The sequence below is a fragment of the Diadema antillarum genome, unplaced genomic scaffold (genome assembly GCF_040938485.1).
Source record: "Diadema antillarum isolate AM-2024a unplaced genomic scaffold, OU_Dant_1.0 scf00000022, whole genome shotgun sequence".
Taxonomy (NCBI): Eukaryota; Metazoa; Echinodermata; class Echinoidea; order Diadematoida; family Diadematidae; genus Diadema; species Diadema antillarum.
Window position 1 is genome coordinate 3,168,737 of NW_027270911.1, and position 18,863 is coordinate 3,187,599.

Genomic DNA, 18,863 nt, shown 5'->3' on the forward strand with positions numbered 1-18,863 from the left:
CCTTTAACCTTGTAGCGTATTGGGAGGAAAGTAACCCGTAACTCGTACTGTCCGTGTATGCATACGTGGACTCATAATAGGTGTGTGGCCTTTTAGACTGGATGCTAGACAGGATTGAAAAAGTCCTTTTTGTGATTGGCTAAAAGCTGATGCGTGATCACATGGTAATATCATTCAAAATGTGAACAAGTACATGTATCTATTGACCAGACATACATTTCACTAACAACTGGTCACTGATATCTTCTGAGCACCAAAGGAGCTTACATTTACACATAAAACAAAAATGCGTTTTCGTGTACACCATTGCAGAGTGTGCTACACATCCTATAACCTGTTGAGGATGGGCTGTTTTGCTACAACATGCATTCCCATAGACACCTGCCCCCTATCCGAGTATACTCAGGACTCATCCTCAATGGGTCAATACAGGATATCTACATTTATCTTTTAGTGATCGTAAATTCTGTAATCTCATTGGTCAATCAACCACTGAATATATCCCGTATTCCGTGATAAGGTCTATTGTGCGCATGCGCTAAATCCACCACTGAATATATTCCGTATTCCGTGATATGACGTCATATTACACAGCTAGCTGCGCGTGTACCAAAGACGCTTATAGGAAAGTGCGCGCTAATCCTGTACAAAACAAATGGACAGCGCGTGGTCCTCAAGCGTATTACGCACATAACCTGAGACCACTAGACGCTTGATAAACGACAACAGCAACTTACGTATCTGGCTACTGCAGTATCTTATGGCTTGTACGTATTTGTACATTGTATGCGCGCATACAGTAATCAGCTCGCGAGACGTAGGCCTATAGTCAACATGGTCATGGCTGACAGCCGGCGATTTCAACATCATTCACGAGGGGAAATCAGCGAGAAGAAGGTTAGCACTTACACTAAAAGATAAAATCGTTACCCCCTGCTTGTTCTTACGAAATACGGGAAATATCTACGGTCTGGTGCCATATTCCATTCGGCCTTCGGCCTCATGGAATATGGCACCAGACCGTAGATATTTGCCCGTATTTCGTGAACAAGCAGGGGATAACTAATAGTATTGCATACTAATGTGACACAAAGTACTACAGTGTAGAACTGAAAGAATCCATCCATGTAGGCATTCCATAAAAGACTGGTGGTTCTTTTTCCCCGCCAAGAAATAGCTATGTCATGTAGACACACTGACCATGATGATACGCTGGCATGGAATTCAGATATGATTGGAGCTTGAGTGCCCCGTAACTTCTGGCAAGTCTGTGTTTGATGACCACAACAAGCCCACATCGATTGATGCAATAACTTTTGCGCACACCCTGCATTAACAGCACCATATATAGGTGACCCACTATTGGTTCATCATCTGTTTCAGGCCTTCTCATTGGTTCATTGGAGAAAGCGGGTTGGGGGGGGGGGGGGGGGGTCTGCTGGTTACCACACACATTCAATAATGGCATATGGAGTATTCCTTCCACCACCAGTGGCAATACATGGCCTGAAATATTTACTCCTTAATTCAGAGCATGGCTGAAATACCCCTTGGCTATTTTCATAGCCCTGATGACAGCAAAAATAGACACAAGCCACGTCTTCACAAATAATCAGCACAAATTATTCTGTGACAAATTTCCCTCCCTTCTCATAGGAACATAACAAAACAACAACAAAAATTGACAAAACCTTACACTTGAAGACACCTTCTCCGAGTACAAGACCAATTACATAGTCATGAGAGTGAGTCCTTGTCAAGAAAAATAAATATCCACTTGTTGAAGGAGGCGTAATCTCTTGGTATGAGAAAACAAGTGTCTAAACAGTTTGAGGTATTCCACAGAGAATGATCATATGTGAACGCTGCTTCAAGGTCCGAGTCCTGAGTTCGTGGTGGCGTCGAGAATCATATATCGAGGGCCTCCTTCAGTAGTTTGGCTATGTCCTTCTCTTCATCCTCTCCTGGCCCACCTGGAAAAAAAAAAATGAGAAGAATTAAGACTAAAAAAGAAAACAAAATAAAATACTAGCTTCTCGCTTCATTTTATATTAATTTTCTTTTCTGAGACCAAAAAAAAAAAAAAAAAATTGCTAGATTCTCCCCTCACTTCATATTAATTTTCTCGTACAGTCAGAAGAGCTTTCAAAGCATATTCCTAATCATGACAGCTGTTGTTAAGTGAGGCTCACTTTACACATTCACTTCTTTCTTTGCCAGGGGCTTTGCACAATGTGTATACAGTTATGTGGTTTCCTGTGACAATTCAGCACTCAAAGCAGACAATGGGTTAATGAAACACCGGACATGTTGTCCTGTGAAAGAACACACAGCCATTCTGACAATACTTAATAAGACTGGTTTAATTACATATTCAAATTTTATGCACACCTTTCTGACAATGGTTATTCTTGACAACCACAAACCTTGCCCGAGGTTTATCTGATATAGCAACAACTACTGTATGCAAACTGGATTCCAAGTATCATGAGGTGTTTTTGAGGTAAAGGCTAATGGAATAGTTCATAACTACTTCAGGACAGAAGAAACATCCATGAATTTGAATGTTACTGTTGATACACAGGTCTACTTGAAGGAATACTGTACATGAATCACCTATAGAATAAAGGGTAAGGTTCAAAGTTTTGCTTAGCTGAACCTGGAGTAACTACTGTGAAGGAAGAAATTTTTGTAGCATGAAATTTTAACGAATTAGTGCCGACGGCCTTTGAAAGCGGCAAGAAATTTTTCACCAATTGCCACTGGCATTCAATGCTCATAGTGTCAACAACAATTTTTGCATGCATTTTTTAATACCTTCCCAATTCTTGGCTCTCGTGAAATTAGCAAAATTAAAATGCGCACGAACATTTCTGGGCCCTGTTTCATAAAGCTGTTCGTAAAGTTACGAACAACTTTCGGGCGACTGGTGATCAGTTCTGATGTGCTATACATACCAGAATTTCCATAATTCAGCACAGACCTGATCACCAGTCGCTCGTAAGTTGTTCGTAACTTTACGAACAGCTTTATGAAACACCCCCCCGGTTTTACAGTACACTGTATTCTCCTTCTTATCTTGGTATAGGTCTTTAACAATATAAAACCCTTCTTCTTGACATGACCCACAAAAAGACAATTGCTTTGAGTTGCAAAAAAGCCAAAATGGGTCGGGTCAGCAGGTAAAATTCAGGGCTACAGGCCTCTGACAATAAGCTACCCAGTCAATGATAACTAAGATAATAGTGTTTCAAACAATGCAGTTCAAGTGCCTGCATTCAAACAATGGTATAACCTCATGCCCTGTGCTCCAGAATCAACCCTGCAGAATGAAGTTTCCTTTTCCTTTTCATTTGTTTTTTCCCCATGTGCATATTGAAATACACAGGAATCTATCTACTGCAGTGGGATACACCGATATTACATGGCTGCCATTAACAAGTACATGTACACACAATGTGCATGCCAATGTTAAAATGCTGAATATTTCCTGTGTTTAGTGAATGAGGTCATTGCCCTTTTTTTCTTTGTGTGTATGTGTGTGTGTGTGTTTTACATTATTTTTATTGTGCGCATCACGGCTGCATGCACTTGAACTATCAAAATTTATTACAAGCTAGTAGCACTGCAGCATTTACGAAAGAAAAAGACAGCAAAAGTAATGCGTAGGCCAAAGTTTCTGAAATATTAATTTCATGTCTTCATCTAGATCTAGATCTACAGATAAACTTGGTACATGTAGCCCCTGCTTGCTCCCACAAAATACAGCAAAAAAAAATATCTATGTGCTGTATTCCACATGGTCTTCAACCTCATGGAATATGGTTCCAGTCTGCAGACATTTGCCTGTATTTCTTAAACAACCTGGAGATAACTGATAAGATACAATTTATCTTCATATTTCTGAGACTTGTAATTGCGAGTAACTATTCATATCACACTAAACTCCTGGGCCTTGTATCATGGGCTCAGAGGTGGTACTGTATTACGTCCACTATAGATTTGTCATGCAGCTGTCACACACACACAAAAAAAACACCTTAAAATACTACTTGCCCACAGATAATCTGCATGATGAGGGATCATTGACATTGAGCAGCTTAGTTCAGCCTTTGTGGTAAATTTAAAGCCAAAAGTATAGGATTCCTGTTAGATTATTATGAAAAAATGGAATATAAGATTGCATCAGCTGTGAATATCAAACTCTGAACATTTCAAAAGTAAGACTGTCTGAAGCAACTGTCGATGTTTAGATATTAACATACTTTGGATTGTTAAGTTGTTTTACATCCTTGATAAGACTTGTGGGGTGCAGTTCATGCATGGGGGTGGCCAATGCACCAGCACATTTGGTATCAAAATGAAGACATTCTGGTAGTTGATCTCTCATCCATCTCAAACTCTCAAGTGGAGGTGGAGAAGGAGAGGAGTAATAGATTCTCCACATCGCATATAGCCGATATCCAGCGATATCGGCTATCGATAGCAAAAATTCCCTTCGAAGTACCCGGATGTGCTGGGAAGGGTACTTCCGTTGCTGGCGCGCTAGTTGGCGATCGATGCTTTCTTGCTTTTATACGACGGCTTCGTTGGCTTTCCTGGCGAGTGTCTCGAGTTCTTGTCGTCGTTTCACAGCATTTGGAACACCGCGACTGTTCAAAAATTTTCTCAGCTGTGGCACTGTCATTCCCTGAAATTCATCAATGATGAATGTGTGAACAGTTCAGAAAAAGAATGATGAAACTTCGCACTTTCATTGAGGGTATAACGTTTCAAAGCTGTTACTGGAAGTGAGCTTCCCAGCAAAAATACCCGGATGTTGATATCGATAGCTGATATCGCTGTATATCAGCTATGCGATAAGGAGAATTGAGGGATCCCTCCCCCTGAAATAAATCAGGTGAGGGGGGGGGGGGGGGGGGGGCTTTACCTGTCTTTCCACTGGTCATCTGCCTCTCCAGCTTGAGCTTATAGTTGGCACAGGACAGCATTCCCTCCTCAATGGTGTTCTTGCTGACCAGTCTAGTGACCGTAACATCTCTGGTGGATGAAAGAAATAAGTCCTTACACTGTCATTGGTGGGCTAAAACTGTACTATAATATTACAGCTGGTATTACAGTGTAGAAACACTCGTACACAAAATTTGCAATGAGGAAGTTGCTATCAGTTATAATTGTCATAATAATTATTGTCATTATCACTATCATTATCATTATCATTATCATTATCAATATCAATATCATTAGCATCATCCTTATCTTAATCTTTATCATTAACATCATCCTTATCTTAATCTTTATCATTACCATTAACATCATCATCATCATTACTATTGTTAATACCATTCTCATTATTATCATAATTCCAAACATTTCTACAATTTTCACCCATTTATTTTTTTAAAGCATGAAGAACATACAAAGTACAAGCTATATTTTGCAAAAATATAAGAAAAATTGGGCATCTGCAGTTCTTGAAAAAAAACAACATTATAGTGTCTCATAAAGTTAGTAAGAACAACAGGTCTCACAGTGTTTAATAAATTTAGGAACAACAACAACTCTTTTAGAAGGTTTTAAAGCAAACGAAAGAGATAGAAATCAAGGAAGAAAGTATATTTGACATTGGGGTGTAACTTTCAAATTTTAAAGGCATAATTTACCATTTGCAGATGAAACAAAAACCCAGCATTAGTGCTTTAAAACAGTACTAAAATATGAGTTAGGGACAGAAACAACCACTGCAAAAATTTGAATCCGTACAATCGACGATAATTGCTTTTAAATACACAAGATGTGAACTATAGTTTTGATAAAAATTTTCCAAACTAAACTGTCTACAATTATGGTTTATTGAGAAAAACACTGTACAATTACGGTTTATTGAGAAAAACAGTGATATCTCCTTTACTTTTTAGGCTTTATTGCAAAAAAAAAAAATATATGGCAGGATGTTTTGTGATACAACAGACCTACACATATGTATCAAACTTTGAACCTTTTTTGAAACCACTGCTCCCAAAGGTAAACTGGACCTTTAAATCTGACCAATCAGAGCCAAAGGTAGTTTACCTTGTCTGGCCAACCCTATGGCAGCGGTCTTCGGCCTGCTTGTCGTTGTACGGGTTGAAGTCGATGTCGTGGAGGATGACGTAGCTGGCCGACGTCAGGTTGATGCCCACGCCACCTGCCCTCGTCGACAGCATGAAGATAAAGACGGAGTCGTCCGAGTTGAACTTGTCGATGAGTGGGGCCCTGGGGAGAAAAAAAGCAGGGTATGGCTTGTGTTTCTCATTCAAATGAAAAGCATGAAATGCTATATCAGTGATGATGAATACTGTGGGTACAAAAACTTAAATCTCCTCCTTCCTCCTCCTCCTCCCCCTCCTTGTCCTCCTCCTCGTCCTCGTCCTTCTCCTCCTCCTCCTCTTCCTCCTCCTCCCCCTCCCCTCCCCCTCCTCCTCCCCCTCCTCTATCCTCCTCCCCCTCCTCTATCCTCCCCTCCCCTCCCCCTCCAACTCTTCTCCCTATGACCACCAAATCTGACTACCTCATCCCTACAATTTGTCAACAAAAACCAGATGACTTCATGGCAGACAAAGAGTAGTCACCTTTCAGTTATCTTGCTTGGTGCAAGAAATGCAATGATTGTAGCAATACACCCACCAATAACAACAAGGCAATCGCCAAATTGTGTCTCGCCCATTCGCGTACAAGGAATTAATATTTTTTATAACTCCCAGAAGTTATTGACCTGCTTATGACCTTTGACCTTGTGGTGACCTTCAACACCCTAAGGAACATTTACCATCCAAGTTTGGTCGCAAACGGACAAAGGGATCAAAAGTAATGAGCCATAATCGAAACGCGCCATAAAAACTTAACATTGGGCCCTAAAAATTTGTTGACCCCTTTCTGCGACCTTTGACCTTGTGATGACCTTTAACTCCCCAAGGGACATCTACCGTCCAAGTTTGGTCACAAACGGACATAGGGATCAAAAGTTATGAGCCACAATCAAAACACGCCCTAAAAACATAACATTGGGCCCTTAAAGTTTGTTGACCCCTGTCTGTGACCTTTGACCTTGTGACGACCTTCACCTCCCCAAGGAACATCTTCCCTCCAAGTTTGGTCACAAACGGACAAATGGATCAAAAGTTATGAGCCATAAACGAAATGCGCCCTAAAAACTTAACATTGGGCCCTAAAAGTTTGTTGACCCCTGTCTGTAACCTTTGACCTTGTGGTTACCTTCACCTTCCCAAGAGACATCTACCATCACCCAAGTTTGATTGCCATTGTAGCAACATGTGCTGAGTTACGTGTGATAAGAGAGTCTTGCAAGTAAACTTTAACGTATGACCTCAAATGACCTTTGACCTTATCATGTGACCTCTTGTGGCACTATAACATGAGGGTACCCCCAGTGCATCCATCACCCAAGTTTGATTGCCATTGTAGCAACATGTGTCGAGTTACATGTGATAAGAGAGTCTTGCAAGTAGACTTTAACGTATGACCTCAAATGACCTTTGACCTTATCCTGTGATCTCCAACGGCACCATAACATGAAGGTTCCCCCAGTGCATCCATCACCCAAGTTTGATTGCCATTGTAGCAACATGTGTTGAGTTACATGTGATAAGAGTCTTGCAAGTAAACTTAAACGTATGACCTCAAATGACCTTTGACCTTATCCTGTGACCTCCAACGGCACCATAACATGAAGGTACCCCAAGTGCATCTATGACCCAAGTTAGGTTGTAATCCAAGCAACTTATGTGAAGTTATTTGTCAAAAGAGAGTCTTGCAGGTAAACTTTAACATAGAAAAGAGAGTCTTGCACATACTCTTTAATATATGACCTCAAATGACCTTTGACATCATCACATGACCTCTGACACACCATAACATGAAGATACCCCTAGTGCTTCTATCACCCAAGTGTGGCTGTCATTGCTGTAACAGTTGCCAAGTTATGCATCATAAGAGAGTCTTGCAGGTAAACTTTAACATTTGTGACGGACGACGGACGACGGACGACGGACGACGGACGGACGACGGACGGACGACGGACGGACGCCATTTGGATCCCTTAGTCTCGCCTTCACCTCCGGTGGGCGAGACAAAAATGCATACACACATTTCAATTATCATATACTTTAATTCCCAGACATACTAGACCCCATCTGTTCCGCATACATTGTGGCATTCTATCCAAAAAAGTATGAAGGAATGGACAGCACGACATGCATTTTTATCAGTACTACAGTAATATAGTGACGCAATACTACTATGATCTGTATGTGCTATTGAAGAGACTTCATATCAACAGCTCCATGACATTTGCTACTGCAACAATTGCTCCCATGAAATATCTCCCTGCTATTAAGCCAAACATAAACTCTACCCATAAACAAAACCGTAACCCTAATCCTATTTCTCACATTAAACTTTGACCTAAACCCTATCATAAACCTATGGCCTTACCCCTCACCCCAAGTGCTTGGAAAAAATAACACCAGAGCAATTGTCACAGGAGCAAATGTTGTGTCACCCATATCAACACAGCATCATACCATTTCCCAAACTCCAATCACCACCTCCATTTGATGTGTGTGTGTGTGTGTGTGTGTGTGGGAGGGGGGGGGGGGGGGTTCAAGTTTCTAATTGGGACATGCTCATTTTACATACCTCTCAGACACTTGTGTCTGGCCGTCCATCCTCAGGAACTTGTGTCCTCGCATCTTGAGGTAATCCTCCACTATATCTAGCACGATGACAAACTGGCTGAAGAGAAGGACTCGGGTGCCCTGGACAAACAACCAACAACAACAACAACAACAAAAACTAACAAATTATACGGTATACTAACTAGAAAATCACTCGGAGAGTGCAGAGCTCATTTCCACTCATTCATGAAAGCTGAAAATTGGCCCTATATCCCAATGATACAGAAGCCCTTCTGTTGTGTCTAAGAGTCTACCTCATCACCAGCTTACAGCACGCTACACCTCGAGTGCACGCTCAGTGCATGTATGATTACCTCAGACATGCACAGCTTGAATTCCCAGGTTTGTCGGCACTATTTGCCAATGATAATCCTTCCAACAACAAAAAATAAATAAAAGTAAATAAAAAGTATTCGGGATCCACACGGTTACCAGATCCCTACCAAAATTTAGTCATCTGTTCCACGTGTCATGTGCTACTTTCCCTCTAATCTTCATCCAAATCTGTCTACAACTTTTTGTCTTATTTTGCAAACAGACAGAACAACAAACAAACAAACAAACACACAAACCAACACTGGCAAAAATATAGCCTCCTTTATAGCGTAGGTAATAAGCTAATAGACAAAACAATCAGAAATTAAACAATCTTTGATCAAATCACCCTTCTTTTTTCTGGGGGTTATAAGGACAAGACCAGAAGGTGAAACTTAGCATTGAACAAGGAATAAATTATGAGCAAAAGGGCTTGCAAAATGTACAGACACAGACAATATCCCAAATTCAGTTAAACTTTGAAATACATACATCAGAACGAATACAAATCAACTTTGCTCTTCCTTGGGAAATGGTCATGAACAAAATCACGACTGACTGTGCAAAATATGTGATTTACATCTCTTATAGAAACATTATGCTCTCAAATCAAAATGTCAATCGCAAGATTGTCTGCAGAGAATACATACAGTAAAACCAGACATTTTTGTGGGCATGAAACTTTTGCGAATTTTGCGAGGGGCTAAAATTTGTGAAATTAAATGCACCCAAAAGTGTTTGTTTACAAAATGAATTCAACGCCAGTTGCGATTCGTGACAGTTTCATGCTATGAAAAAGGCCGTCAGTTCCAATTAGTGAAATTTTCATTCAACCAATGTTTCTGGTTTTGCAGCATTAAAACTACTTCTAGCAGTCAAAGCCACTGTTAGGATAGGCATGTTAAACAGAAGAGCCAGAGAAAATGCTTATCAATGTAAAAGCAAACATTTTCTTGTGAGCAATTTTTTCGCGCTCAGCCTGGTAAGATGAAATTCATGTCTTTTTAATTCCACATAATCAAAATACATATATGTACTACGTAGCATTACAAACATACATGTATATTACAAGCAGAATTCATGATGTTTTCATTTTCGCTCTAGTCTTTTGTTGCTCAAAATGCGCAAAAATTTTCGCACTGCAAAAATGTCCACTTTTACAGTAATTCAAAGAAGAGGCTCAAAGGAAGTACAGCCACATATGAAACTAGTGGATTACAATCACATCTACTGTTCCCACCTTTTGCTTGAGCTCCGGTAGCAACTTGTCCAGGTACCTGAATTTACCCGAGTCCAGAATGGTTTCCTTGTCCAACCGGTACTCAGCGATCACGGCGTACTCGTGGCACAAACGGTGGAGCTCGTAGTCGTTCATCACCTGCATGTCCTCAAAGATGTAGTCCTCGTTGGCATCATAGTGGGTCGGTTCCTATGGCAACGGGAATGGAAAAAATCTTGTCAATACTGCCGGGTTATTCACATCGCCGTCGTCAAACGACGACTGGGTGTTTTTACATTCAAAGCATATACTAGCATTCATAACAGGAAGAAAACTTACAAAGGAGACAAACTGCATTTATTGGCATGGATGAGTACAATAGCAAATCATCATCATTGGCAGGAAGAATTTTTGCCCATAAAATACTCTTGATCAAATATCAAAAAAGTGGGGAGGACCTGAAAGAGAAGTTCTCTCCAACCGTTCCATTTGCAGTGAATCCACACCCACTCTATGAGTGCACAATACACTCCTGAGTAGGAAATGCTTCATCAGACTTTACTGATCAATTCTTGCCGTCTTTCTCCTCCTCACATTCTGCAAGATGAGTTTGGATGAATATTGCCAATTTGCTGCTTTATTGCTAGTCACGTGATGGGAAAAAGGTCAAAAGGTTTACAACGTTTTTGCCCATTCCCAACATTGTGTGTGTGAGATGGAGCAATTTAAGCAGGTGCTCACTTTGCTCTTTGGAAGAATAAATTACAATCTATTTCACTGTTAGATTAAGCATTGTTTATGTGAGTGGCTCTCTCACGCATGGAGCCTCCATTTTTTTCCCCTCTGGGACAGAATGGTCGACCCTTTACCCCCACTGAAGACCAGTCCCGAGAATACTTCAGCAAGGTGTCTATGGGAAACGTGTGCCATAGCAAATTCAGCTCGTCGTCACAGGGTTGATAGTGGAGATGACATAGTAACACACAGCATTGCTCACCCAGACTTACTGTGCCTCAAACCAAAGCCTCTTGACTGTGGAGGAGACAAACTATCTACTAACCCAGCTACACGTCAGCCCAATGCCCCCCCCCCCCCCCAATCCCCTATCTTAGCCCTAATCCGGCCGGGCTTTATTGGCTATGCCAAAACTGGAGGGAGGCAGATTCTGCTACTTTTCTACCATAGTTAGCATAAACTCAATCAATCAAAGTGATTAATAGAAAAAAATAATCAGGTTTTTATGACTTTCAAGACAGAGCACTTTTTTTTTTTCCAGAGGAAATGTACACAAAATTACAAAATTGTGCCTGTTTTGGGGTGACATGCAGTTACAAAAATGTGTGTGGCTTTGTAAAAGAATGCACAGATGTTGCAAATTTGGTCTCAAAAGTTGCACAAGACTTAACGAAGCAAGTCAAGGAACCTCAGAATGAGGCCTTCTCGCATTACGGAATTATTGCACGAAACGCTGATATGGGGGGGGGGGGGTGCAGATTCTGTCCCCCATTGGCCCTTATTGGGTGAAGCTGTTTTTGATACATCACACATTACCCATTGACATCTGCACAAGGCATACTTGTGACTAGTCTTCAATGGATTACACTACAGCCAACTCACCTTCAGCATGAGTTTGGCCATTTTGCGCAACTTTCCGTCATCATAGCGACGCCTAATGAGGAGAGGGTGGTTGGCCTGCTTGCGAAGCTCCATCATGGCAGACGACAGCTTGCCGGCACTCATCTTGCTGTCACTTGACTTCAGGCTGCGTGAGAGGGTAGAGACCAAGTCAGTGTAGCCGCGAGCCTGCTCCTCCGTCATGGCGCTGTGTTCAACGAGTTCCAGCTTCTTAGGCAGCTGCTTGAGAACCTAGGGATACAATTTCCAGGAAAGCCTGCAGGTAATGACCTTTGTGTATTGCTAGAGCAGGGGCCCGTTTCATAAAACTTGTTATCAGTGACAAGTTGCGGTAGTTGTTATAAGCTACAGAAATCCTTGCATCTGATTGGCTGAGAGCAAATTTGTCACAGAAATGTGGCAGTCTATACAAAACACATGCGGGTTCAGTCCGACACTGATCAAGAGACATTATCTTAAATGGGGAATGAAACTTAAATACATGTATACAATACTAGTATGCAAATTGAAGGAATGCAGTAATATTAGCAGCACATATCAGAGTAGTTTGAGGTAAATCGGACAATCCATCTAAAAGTTGTGAACTTTTTAGGAAGTTTTGGAGCAGCCATCGCTGGATCAGAAGACTATAACACTTACGTATATGATGTCATGTATGGGAAATGACATAATGAAAACACATTTTCACTTTTCTGGCACAATAAAAAAAACAAAAAAACACTGGACTTTCTTTCCGAAAGCAAGGAGAATGATATCACCCCTAAACATATAGTATGTCAGTAACAAGTCAAGGGATTGTGTACTTTTCATAAAAGATAGAATTTTGTGGAATTCTCTTACTGTAAAAGGGGATATTTCAGTGTGACTAATTTTTCATGCTCGGTTGGGCAAGAAGAGTTTCGCATGTTTTTAATTCTGCGTAATCAAGACATCAACTACTGAAACATACGGCAAGCAAAAATATTCTCGTACTTTTATTTTCGCGCTAGTTTATGGTTACGCGAGATGCGCGAAAATTTCAACACCGCGAAAATGTCAACTTTTACAGTATATTCTTTCTATTGTTGTACATAAGAACAGGACATCATGGACGGTAGTAGTCTTTAAAATTTTAAAATTCTTATCAGCTTTTCAATGGACGGTCTGATTTTCCTTAAACTTTGCTGATGTGTTCTGCTAATGTACACTTACGTCGGCCTTGATCCGGCGCAAGACAAAGGGCGTCATGATCTTCTTGGCGTGGTCTATCCTCTCCATCTCATAGCTGCTCTGCTCATGCAGGTTTTCAGTTTTTTGCTTCTGCAAGGTGAGAGAGGAGGACGCGGAAATAATTTCAGGCTTCCAGGCTATTTGATTTATCACCAACAGACAACATTACGAAGTCAAGTCAGAAAGAAAGATCAAATGAAAGAGTACAGTGCTTGGAAAAGATATGTTATCGTTTGAGATACTAGTTACAAAAGCTTGCAATTAAATTCTGTTCAACTAGACTTACGTATATACATTGTACTTGTGAAAATCACGTAGGGAACAGTTTCTTATACAATTCATACGAGGAAAAGTCCTTGACCTACGAACAATAAAGGCAGTAGCATCGCCCATTCATCCATCACGGGCGAATGTTTATCAGCCAGACAGAGCTGAAGAAGTGACATGAACGAGTCATGAAACTGCTCTCTCTGTGATTTTCATGAGTAAGTCCAGTCGAACAAAGTTAATTACATGCTTTTATCACACTACCTGAATAAATCAAAATCTATATCGATACTGGAAACGAAAACAATTTTTTATACCATGCCACAAAAATTACTTTCAATCACATCACTGTGCTAGGAGAGATGGAACATCAATTCTAAAAGATCTGTTATAACACATTTTCATCCCTCTGCATTAATAATCTCTCTCTTTTTTTTCCAATCACATCACTGCTCAAAGGATCTAAGTATTCTTTTGCTTATTCCCCAAGTGTTTTTCTTCAGATTCTCTCTCTCATAACACGTCAACTCAACACTGTTAATTTTCAAAAGGTGATGTTTCGGTCTTCGTCCAACAATGGATCGTTAATGGACAGACACTTAAAAAGAACATGATGGAGTATCCAACAAGAGCAACTTGTATAGACTTTGTCAATACACACTCCAGCGTCACATACTTAACCCGTTGAGGATGGCTTGATTTTGCTTCAACATGCATTTGATCCCATACTAGACACTTGCCTGAGTATACTCACAACTCGTCCTCAACAGGCTAATGTCATAAAAAGTACATAGACTGAACTTTCCCTCCCTCTCGTCTCCCCTCCCCTGTCTCTATGTCTTAGTTTCTGTTAATCTGTTTCTGTAAAATGACTTTCACATCTTTTTACTTTCTTCTCAAGCTTTATGACTAACTGCACATCTATTCGATTCTACATTTAAACTTTACGTCTTGTTTGCACACCGGTGATTGATGTGCACAATCACTTTGTAATGGATGATAGAAAGGCACTACTTAAGTGCTTGTCGCATGGAGTATGTTCTCCGACCAACCATTCCACCTCTAAAGTGTTCTGAAGGATTCAAAATAATGTCTGCTCTGATTGAGATCTCCTTTTGGCACACTTCCTTGTTATCAATTTCCCTCCATTCGCCTCTTTATTCCCTGTGGTTTTTTGTTTGTATGTTTGGGTGGTTTTTTTTATCAGCATAGACCAGTTGAAGCAGGTCACATGCTCAAATAAAATAAACCAACCTGAACTGAATCTCTTTCCTTTTTCCTCTTTTTCTATTTTCTCTCCTTATTTCTCTATGTCTCATTCATTACCTTTCTAATTCTTCTGCGCCAATAAACGCTTTATTCTCAATGAAAAATTAGAAAAGCACTCGTAGAGCGCAGACCTCCGCCAAGCAGCTACTTTACCTTATCAGCTTCTGCTAGGCTTTAGAGCGCATATGAAAACCTCAAATATGCACAGCTTTTTCTAAGATAGAAGCAAACCCAGTCCAGCAAAGAGGTCTGCTCTCGTACAGAGAGTTGTTACAAGAAGCATATGAGTCATTGTATAGAGCACAAATATTACAAGAAACTTCACAGAAGAAACCGGTGATGCGCAAATTCAAATTAAAAACTTTTGCTAAAGAAAACGTTCGGGCAAGAAAAATAACTAACTTAGAAAAAGAAAAGCGCATGATAACCAAGTGTTATAAACACGCAATGGCATTTTCATTAGAAAAAAAAAAAAACCTATTTCAGAGTTGGGTCATTGTGTCGAAAGTCCACGTGCAATTTGTACGATCGACGGTCTGCCATATAAAGGTGCCAAGTCTGTAGTATACGATTACTTTGGAAAACGGTACACAGCTGATTACAAGCTAATAGATAATTGTGCACCATTTAGTGACAATTCATCTGTGTGTGTAATACTGGAAGGAATGAACATGATTCACTCATCCCCCTTACATGAGTTTAAGATATTTAAAGAATATGTTGACTTTTTATGCCGAAGATACATTGGATTTTATTTACGTAGAGGGTACAAAGAAGGACGAGTTCTTTTTGATCAATACAGCACCCAAGGGATCTCTCCGAAATACTTAGAGAGAATGCGTCGTGACACGGGAAATATGCAAATGTGGGGGGGGGGGGGGGGTGATCCCCCTTCCAAACCCTCCTGTTGCCCGTTTCTCTGAATACTACTTTGTGGAAACAATTCAATGTATTACCAAACGAGTGCACTACCATATTTCATCTTCAAGTCTATAAAAAAAGAAAAAAATCCCTCGTGTGGGAGGGAGTATCCCTCCTCCATGTACCAATAACTACGAGTGTCATATCCTCTGATTTATATATATTATCTATCTAATCTACATGAAATGAATGAATAATTTAATCACTATGTTTTTAGGTGGAGCAATAGACTGCAACACAGAAATTTACTGTCATGTGATAAATTGCACATTATTTTGTGGCACATGTAATAGGCACTTATATCGGACATGTATGTAGTACAGATACCAAAAAGAATTGTTTTACTTCCTAAGTGATAATTTACAGTTTCAAATGGAACTCACCTCATGGTAGACATCAAATGCCTTGGCAAAAAAAAGAAAAAAAAAAGAAAGAGGCTACATTCAAATCTCTTAATTTGTATACTTTACACATAAGAACTATTTTTAATTTAAAAAAAAAAAGGTTTCTGAATATACTTCGGATGAAAAATCACATGTTAATCCTATACTGATATGTATTTACAAAATCGTGAGATAAAATTGTTATTGCCGGACATTTTACGCGCAATTTTCAATGCTAGGAACATCGGTACTTGCGTGCTTAAACATCTCTTAATATGATTTGTGTATGTGTGTGTTCTGCATGCTTCAAAACATATATTTAGACAATTGAATTTGGTATTTGGGTTTCCTGGTTGAAAGGTAATAAAGATATACAGGAAATGGCTGCCATTTTGGAGCCCTCTTGGGTTACGGAACTTGTGTGAGTCAACATCTCTTATTGTATTTTTTATTGAGTTCTTCATGTTTCAAAACATGATATATTTAGACACTTAAATTTTGTATTGGGTTGCCTGGTTGAAAGGTAATAAAGATATTCAGGAAAGGCGGCCAGTTTGGACGCCATCTTGGATTACGGTATTTGTGGGCGTAAACATCTCTTGATATGTATTTCATTGAGTTCTTCATGCTTCAAAACATATATTTAGACATTTAAATTTTGTATTTTGGTTCCCTGGTTGAAAAGTTAGAAGAATTTCAGGAAATGGCGGCCATTTTGGACGCCATCAAGGAGGATTTATGAGGACTTTAAGTATGATATTCTACACATATTTCTGGACCTATCCTGAAAAAAAAAAATCAGGTTGTTACCAGAAATGTCCAGGTTTTAGCCTATTTTCACCTAATGCTCTTGGACTATATGGAATAGTGAATAGAGAGCATACGATTCTAAGAGAAATTCAAAGTACATTATACAAAATTGGTTTGGACTAAAAAAAAATACATGTGTAGTGGCAGATAAGGTGGGTCCATCTTTTATTTAGGGCCTCTTTGTTTATGCATATATATCAGCAATTTGAAGCAAATTTGTATCAAATGAACTCTGAATTCCTAAAAGAATTGAATGATCTTTTATATTGCAGGTTTCTTATTATTCGTTTGTTGATATTTTTTTTAGTTGGAAACCTGAACCCCCATCTCAGTCAATATTGTACATTAATCTTGAATGCCTTCCCTTTTCATGCTACTGACTTCGGCCCTAAAACAGATCTTCTGTTTAAAGAAAGTAGAGTGGATGCAAGATATGGGGTATCAAAAACTCACGTAAATTTTTGACTTCGAATAATACCCTAACTTGAATATCCAAACAGTGCACATGTGTCCAAAATCTGGTGTTCCACAGAAAAAGTTACATTTTCTCTTGGTACACATTAAATTTCATATATACATGTATATGCATTTTTGTAATGGAAAATACATATTACATGCACATGTAAAAGACAGATAGACAGAAATTAAAAGAGATATGAAAATGAAAAACAGCTAGTTAACTACCTGTAACATGGATTGACAGGAAACAGACAGAAATATGGTTTACTGTACCCCAAAATGGAAACTATATAGATAAAAAGTAAAAAGGGTAAAAGCTGTGGGCTAACGGAGAAAAAACAACATAGAATTAAGAACAAAAAATAAAGAAGAGATTTAGAGTGCGAAGGAGAAATATAAAGAGAAAAGGATACAAAGGAAAATGTTATTTATCTCGAGTTATAACAGCTTTAAATCCACATGTATAGGATAGCTCCATTTTAGTCCCCTGCATACACATTAATGTTTATTTGCAGACTAAGCAACATTTTTTTTTAAAGTACAGCTGTACAATCATTTTCTTATCAGAACAAAGCACATTGAAAAAGCCTGTTTATCCACGCTGTACCCTAAAAGCAAAACCTCCCTCTCTCTTCCTTCCCACTTTAAGCAGTCTCTTATGAATGTATAACTACAGTATTATCATGCTCTTTCGTTGAACTATTCTTTGAAGTTTTATCTAAATAAAGGCTAATCGCATCATACTGTCTGTGCAACAGCTCTAGATGATCGACTCGTACGTATGTGTGCATGCTATTTAGCTAATACATTGTACAGTAATTCATTTCTTCACGCCACTTGTTCGAGCGCAATTTAAGTACGAGGCTATAATATAATTCAGTTAAAGGAACATTATCTTGTAAACAAGCAGCTTGAAAAGTACTCAGGTCGAGGTATTTTTCGTCACAAGTCTTGGCTCTGTATTGTATAACAATTGTCTTTTTGCCAATCATTCCAATGTCTCGATTGATGGAATAAATCAAAATGTTGTTACAACGAGTATCAAAATCATGAAGCCAGATTTGAGTGTCGCTCTCTTCGTGATTATGTACAATATGGTGTTTAGAGACCCCTTGGTACGTCACCACAAACCAACTCCATCCCTGCTCTCCTGGATCACCTAGACCTACATAAAATCCTCCTGATGTTATGAAAATTTGGCTCTCATTCTGCAAATATGGTCTAACACCATGTATGATTTATTGTTACGACAGATGTCTGGAAAGTTTATGCTTATTTGGGCGGTGCTTGAGAAATTTTTCCCAATTCTTAGGTAACGGTGCATTATCGTCTATTGATTCGTATAGGCTGGAGGTTCATCCTTCATACAAGATAAAATGTTATAAACGCCATGACCTTGAAAATGACCTTGAGAATGACCTAGTGTACATGGTTATCCTTCATTGAAAGTCAATATGAAATGTGTGATACTGTTCTATTCAGTTTTGGTTACAGATCATATTTGCACATAAAGCACTTTACTGTCATATATATGTAGCCTACTATAGGGCCGGAAAGCTATCATGAATCATTTACACTAAATACCGTTGTTGCCATGGTAACAAAAAGGAGCAATCTTTTCATTTATTTAGAAAAAAACAA

At 39.4% G+C, this 18,863-nt stretch overlaps 1 protein-coding gene across 1 annotated transcript; it reads right to left on the bottom strand.

Annotated features, from left to right (window-relative positions):
- Positions 1-1,441: 1,441 nt before the first annotated feature.
- Positions 1,442-13,161, bottom strand: LOC139731174 (SWI/SNF-related matrix-associated actin-dependent regulator of chromatin subfamily A containing DEAD/H box 1-like). The gene is made up of 7 exons (XM_071642058.1): positions 13,096-13,161; positions 11,887-12,135; positions 10,291-10,479; positions 8,698-8,816; positions 6,073-6,255; positions 4,931-5,040; positions 1,442-1,973 (listed from the first exon to the last, which is right to left on the bottom strand). Exons 1-7 carry the CDS (start codon positions 13,159-13,161, stop codon positions 1,909-1,911), a joined length of 981 nt encoding a protein of 326 aa, XP_071498159.1. The 3' UTR covers positions 1,442-1,908.
- Positions 13,162-18,863: the final 5,702 nt, after the last annotated feature.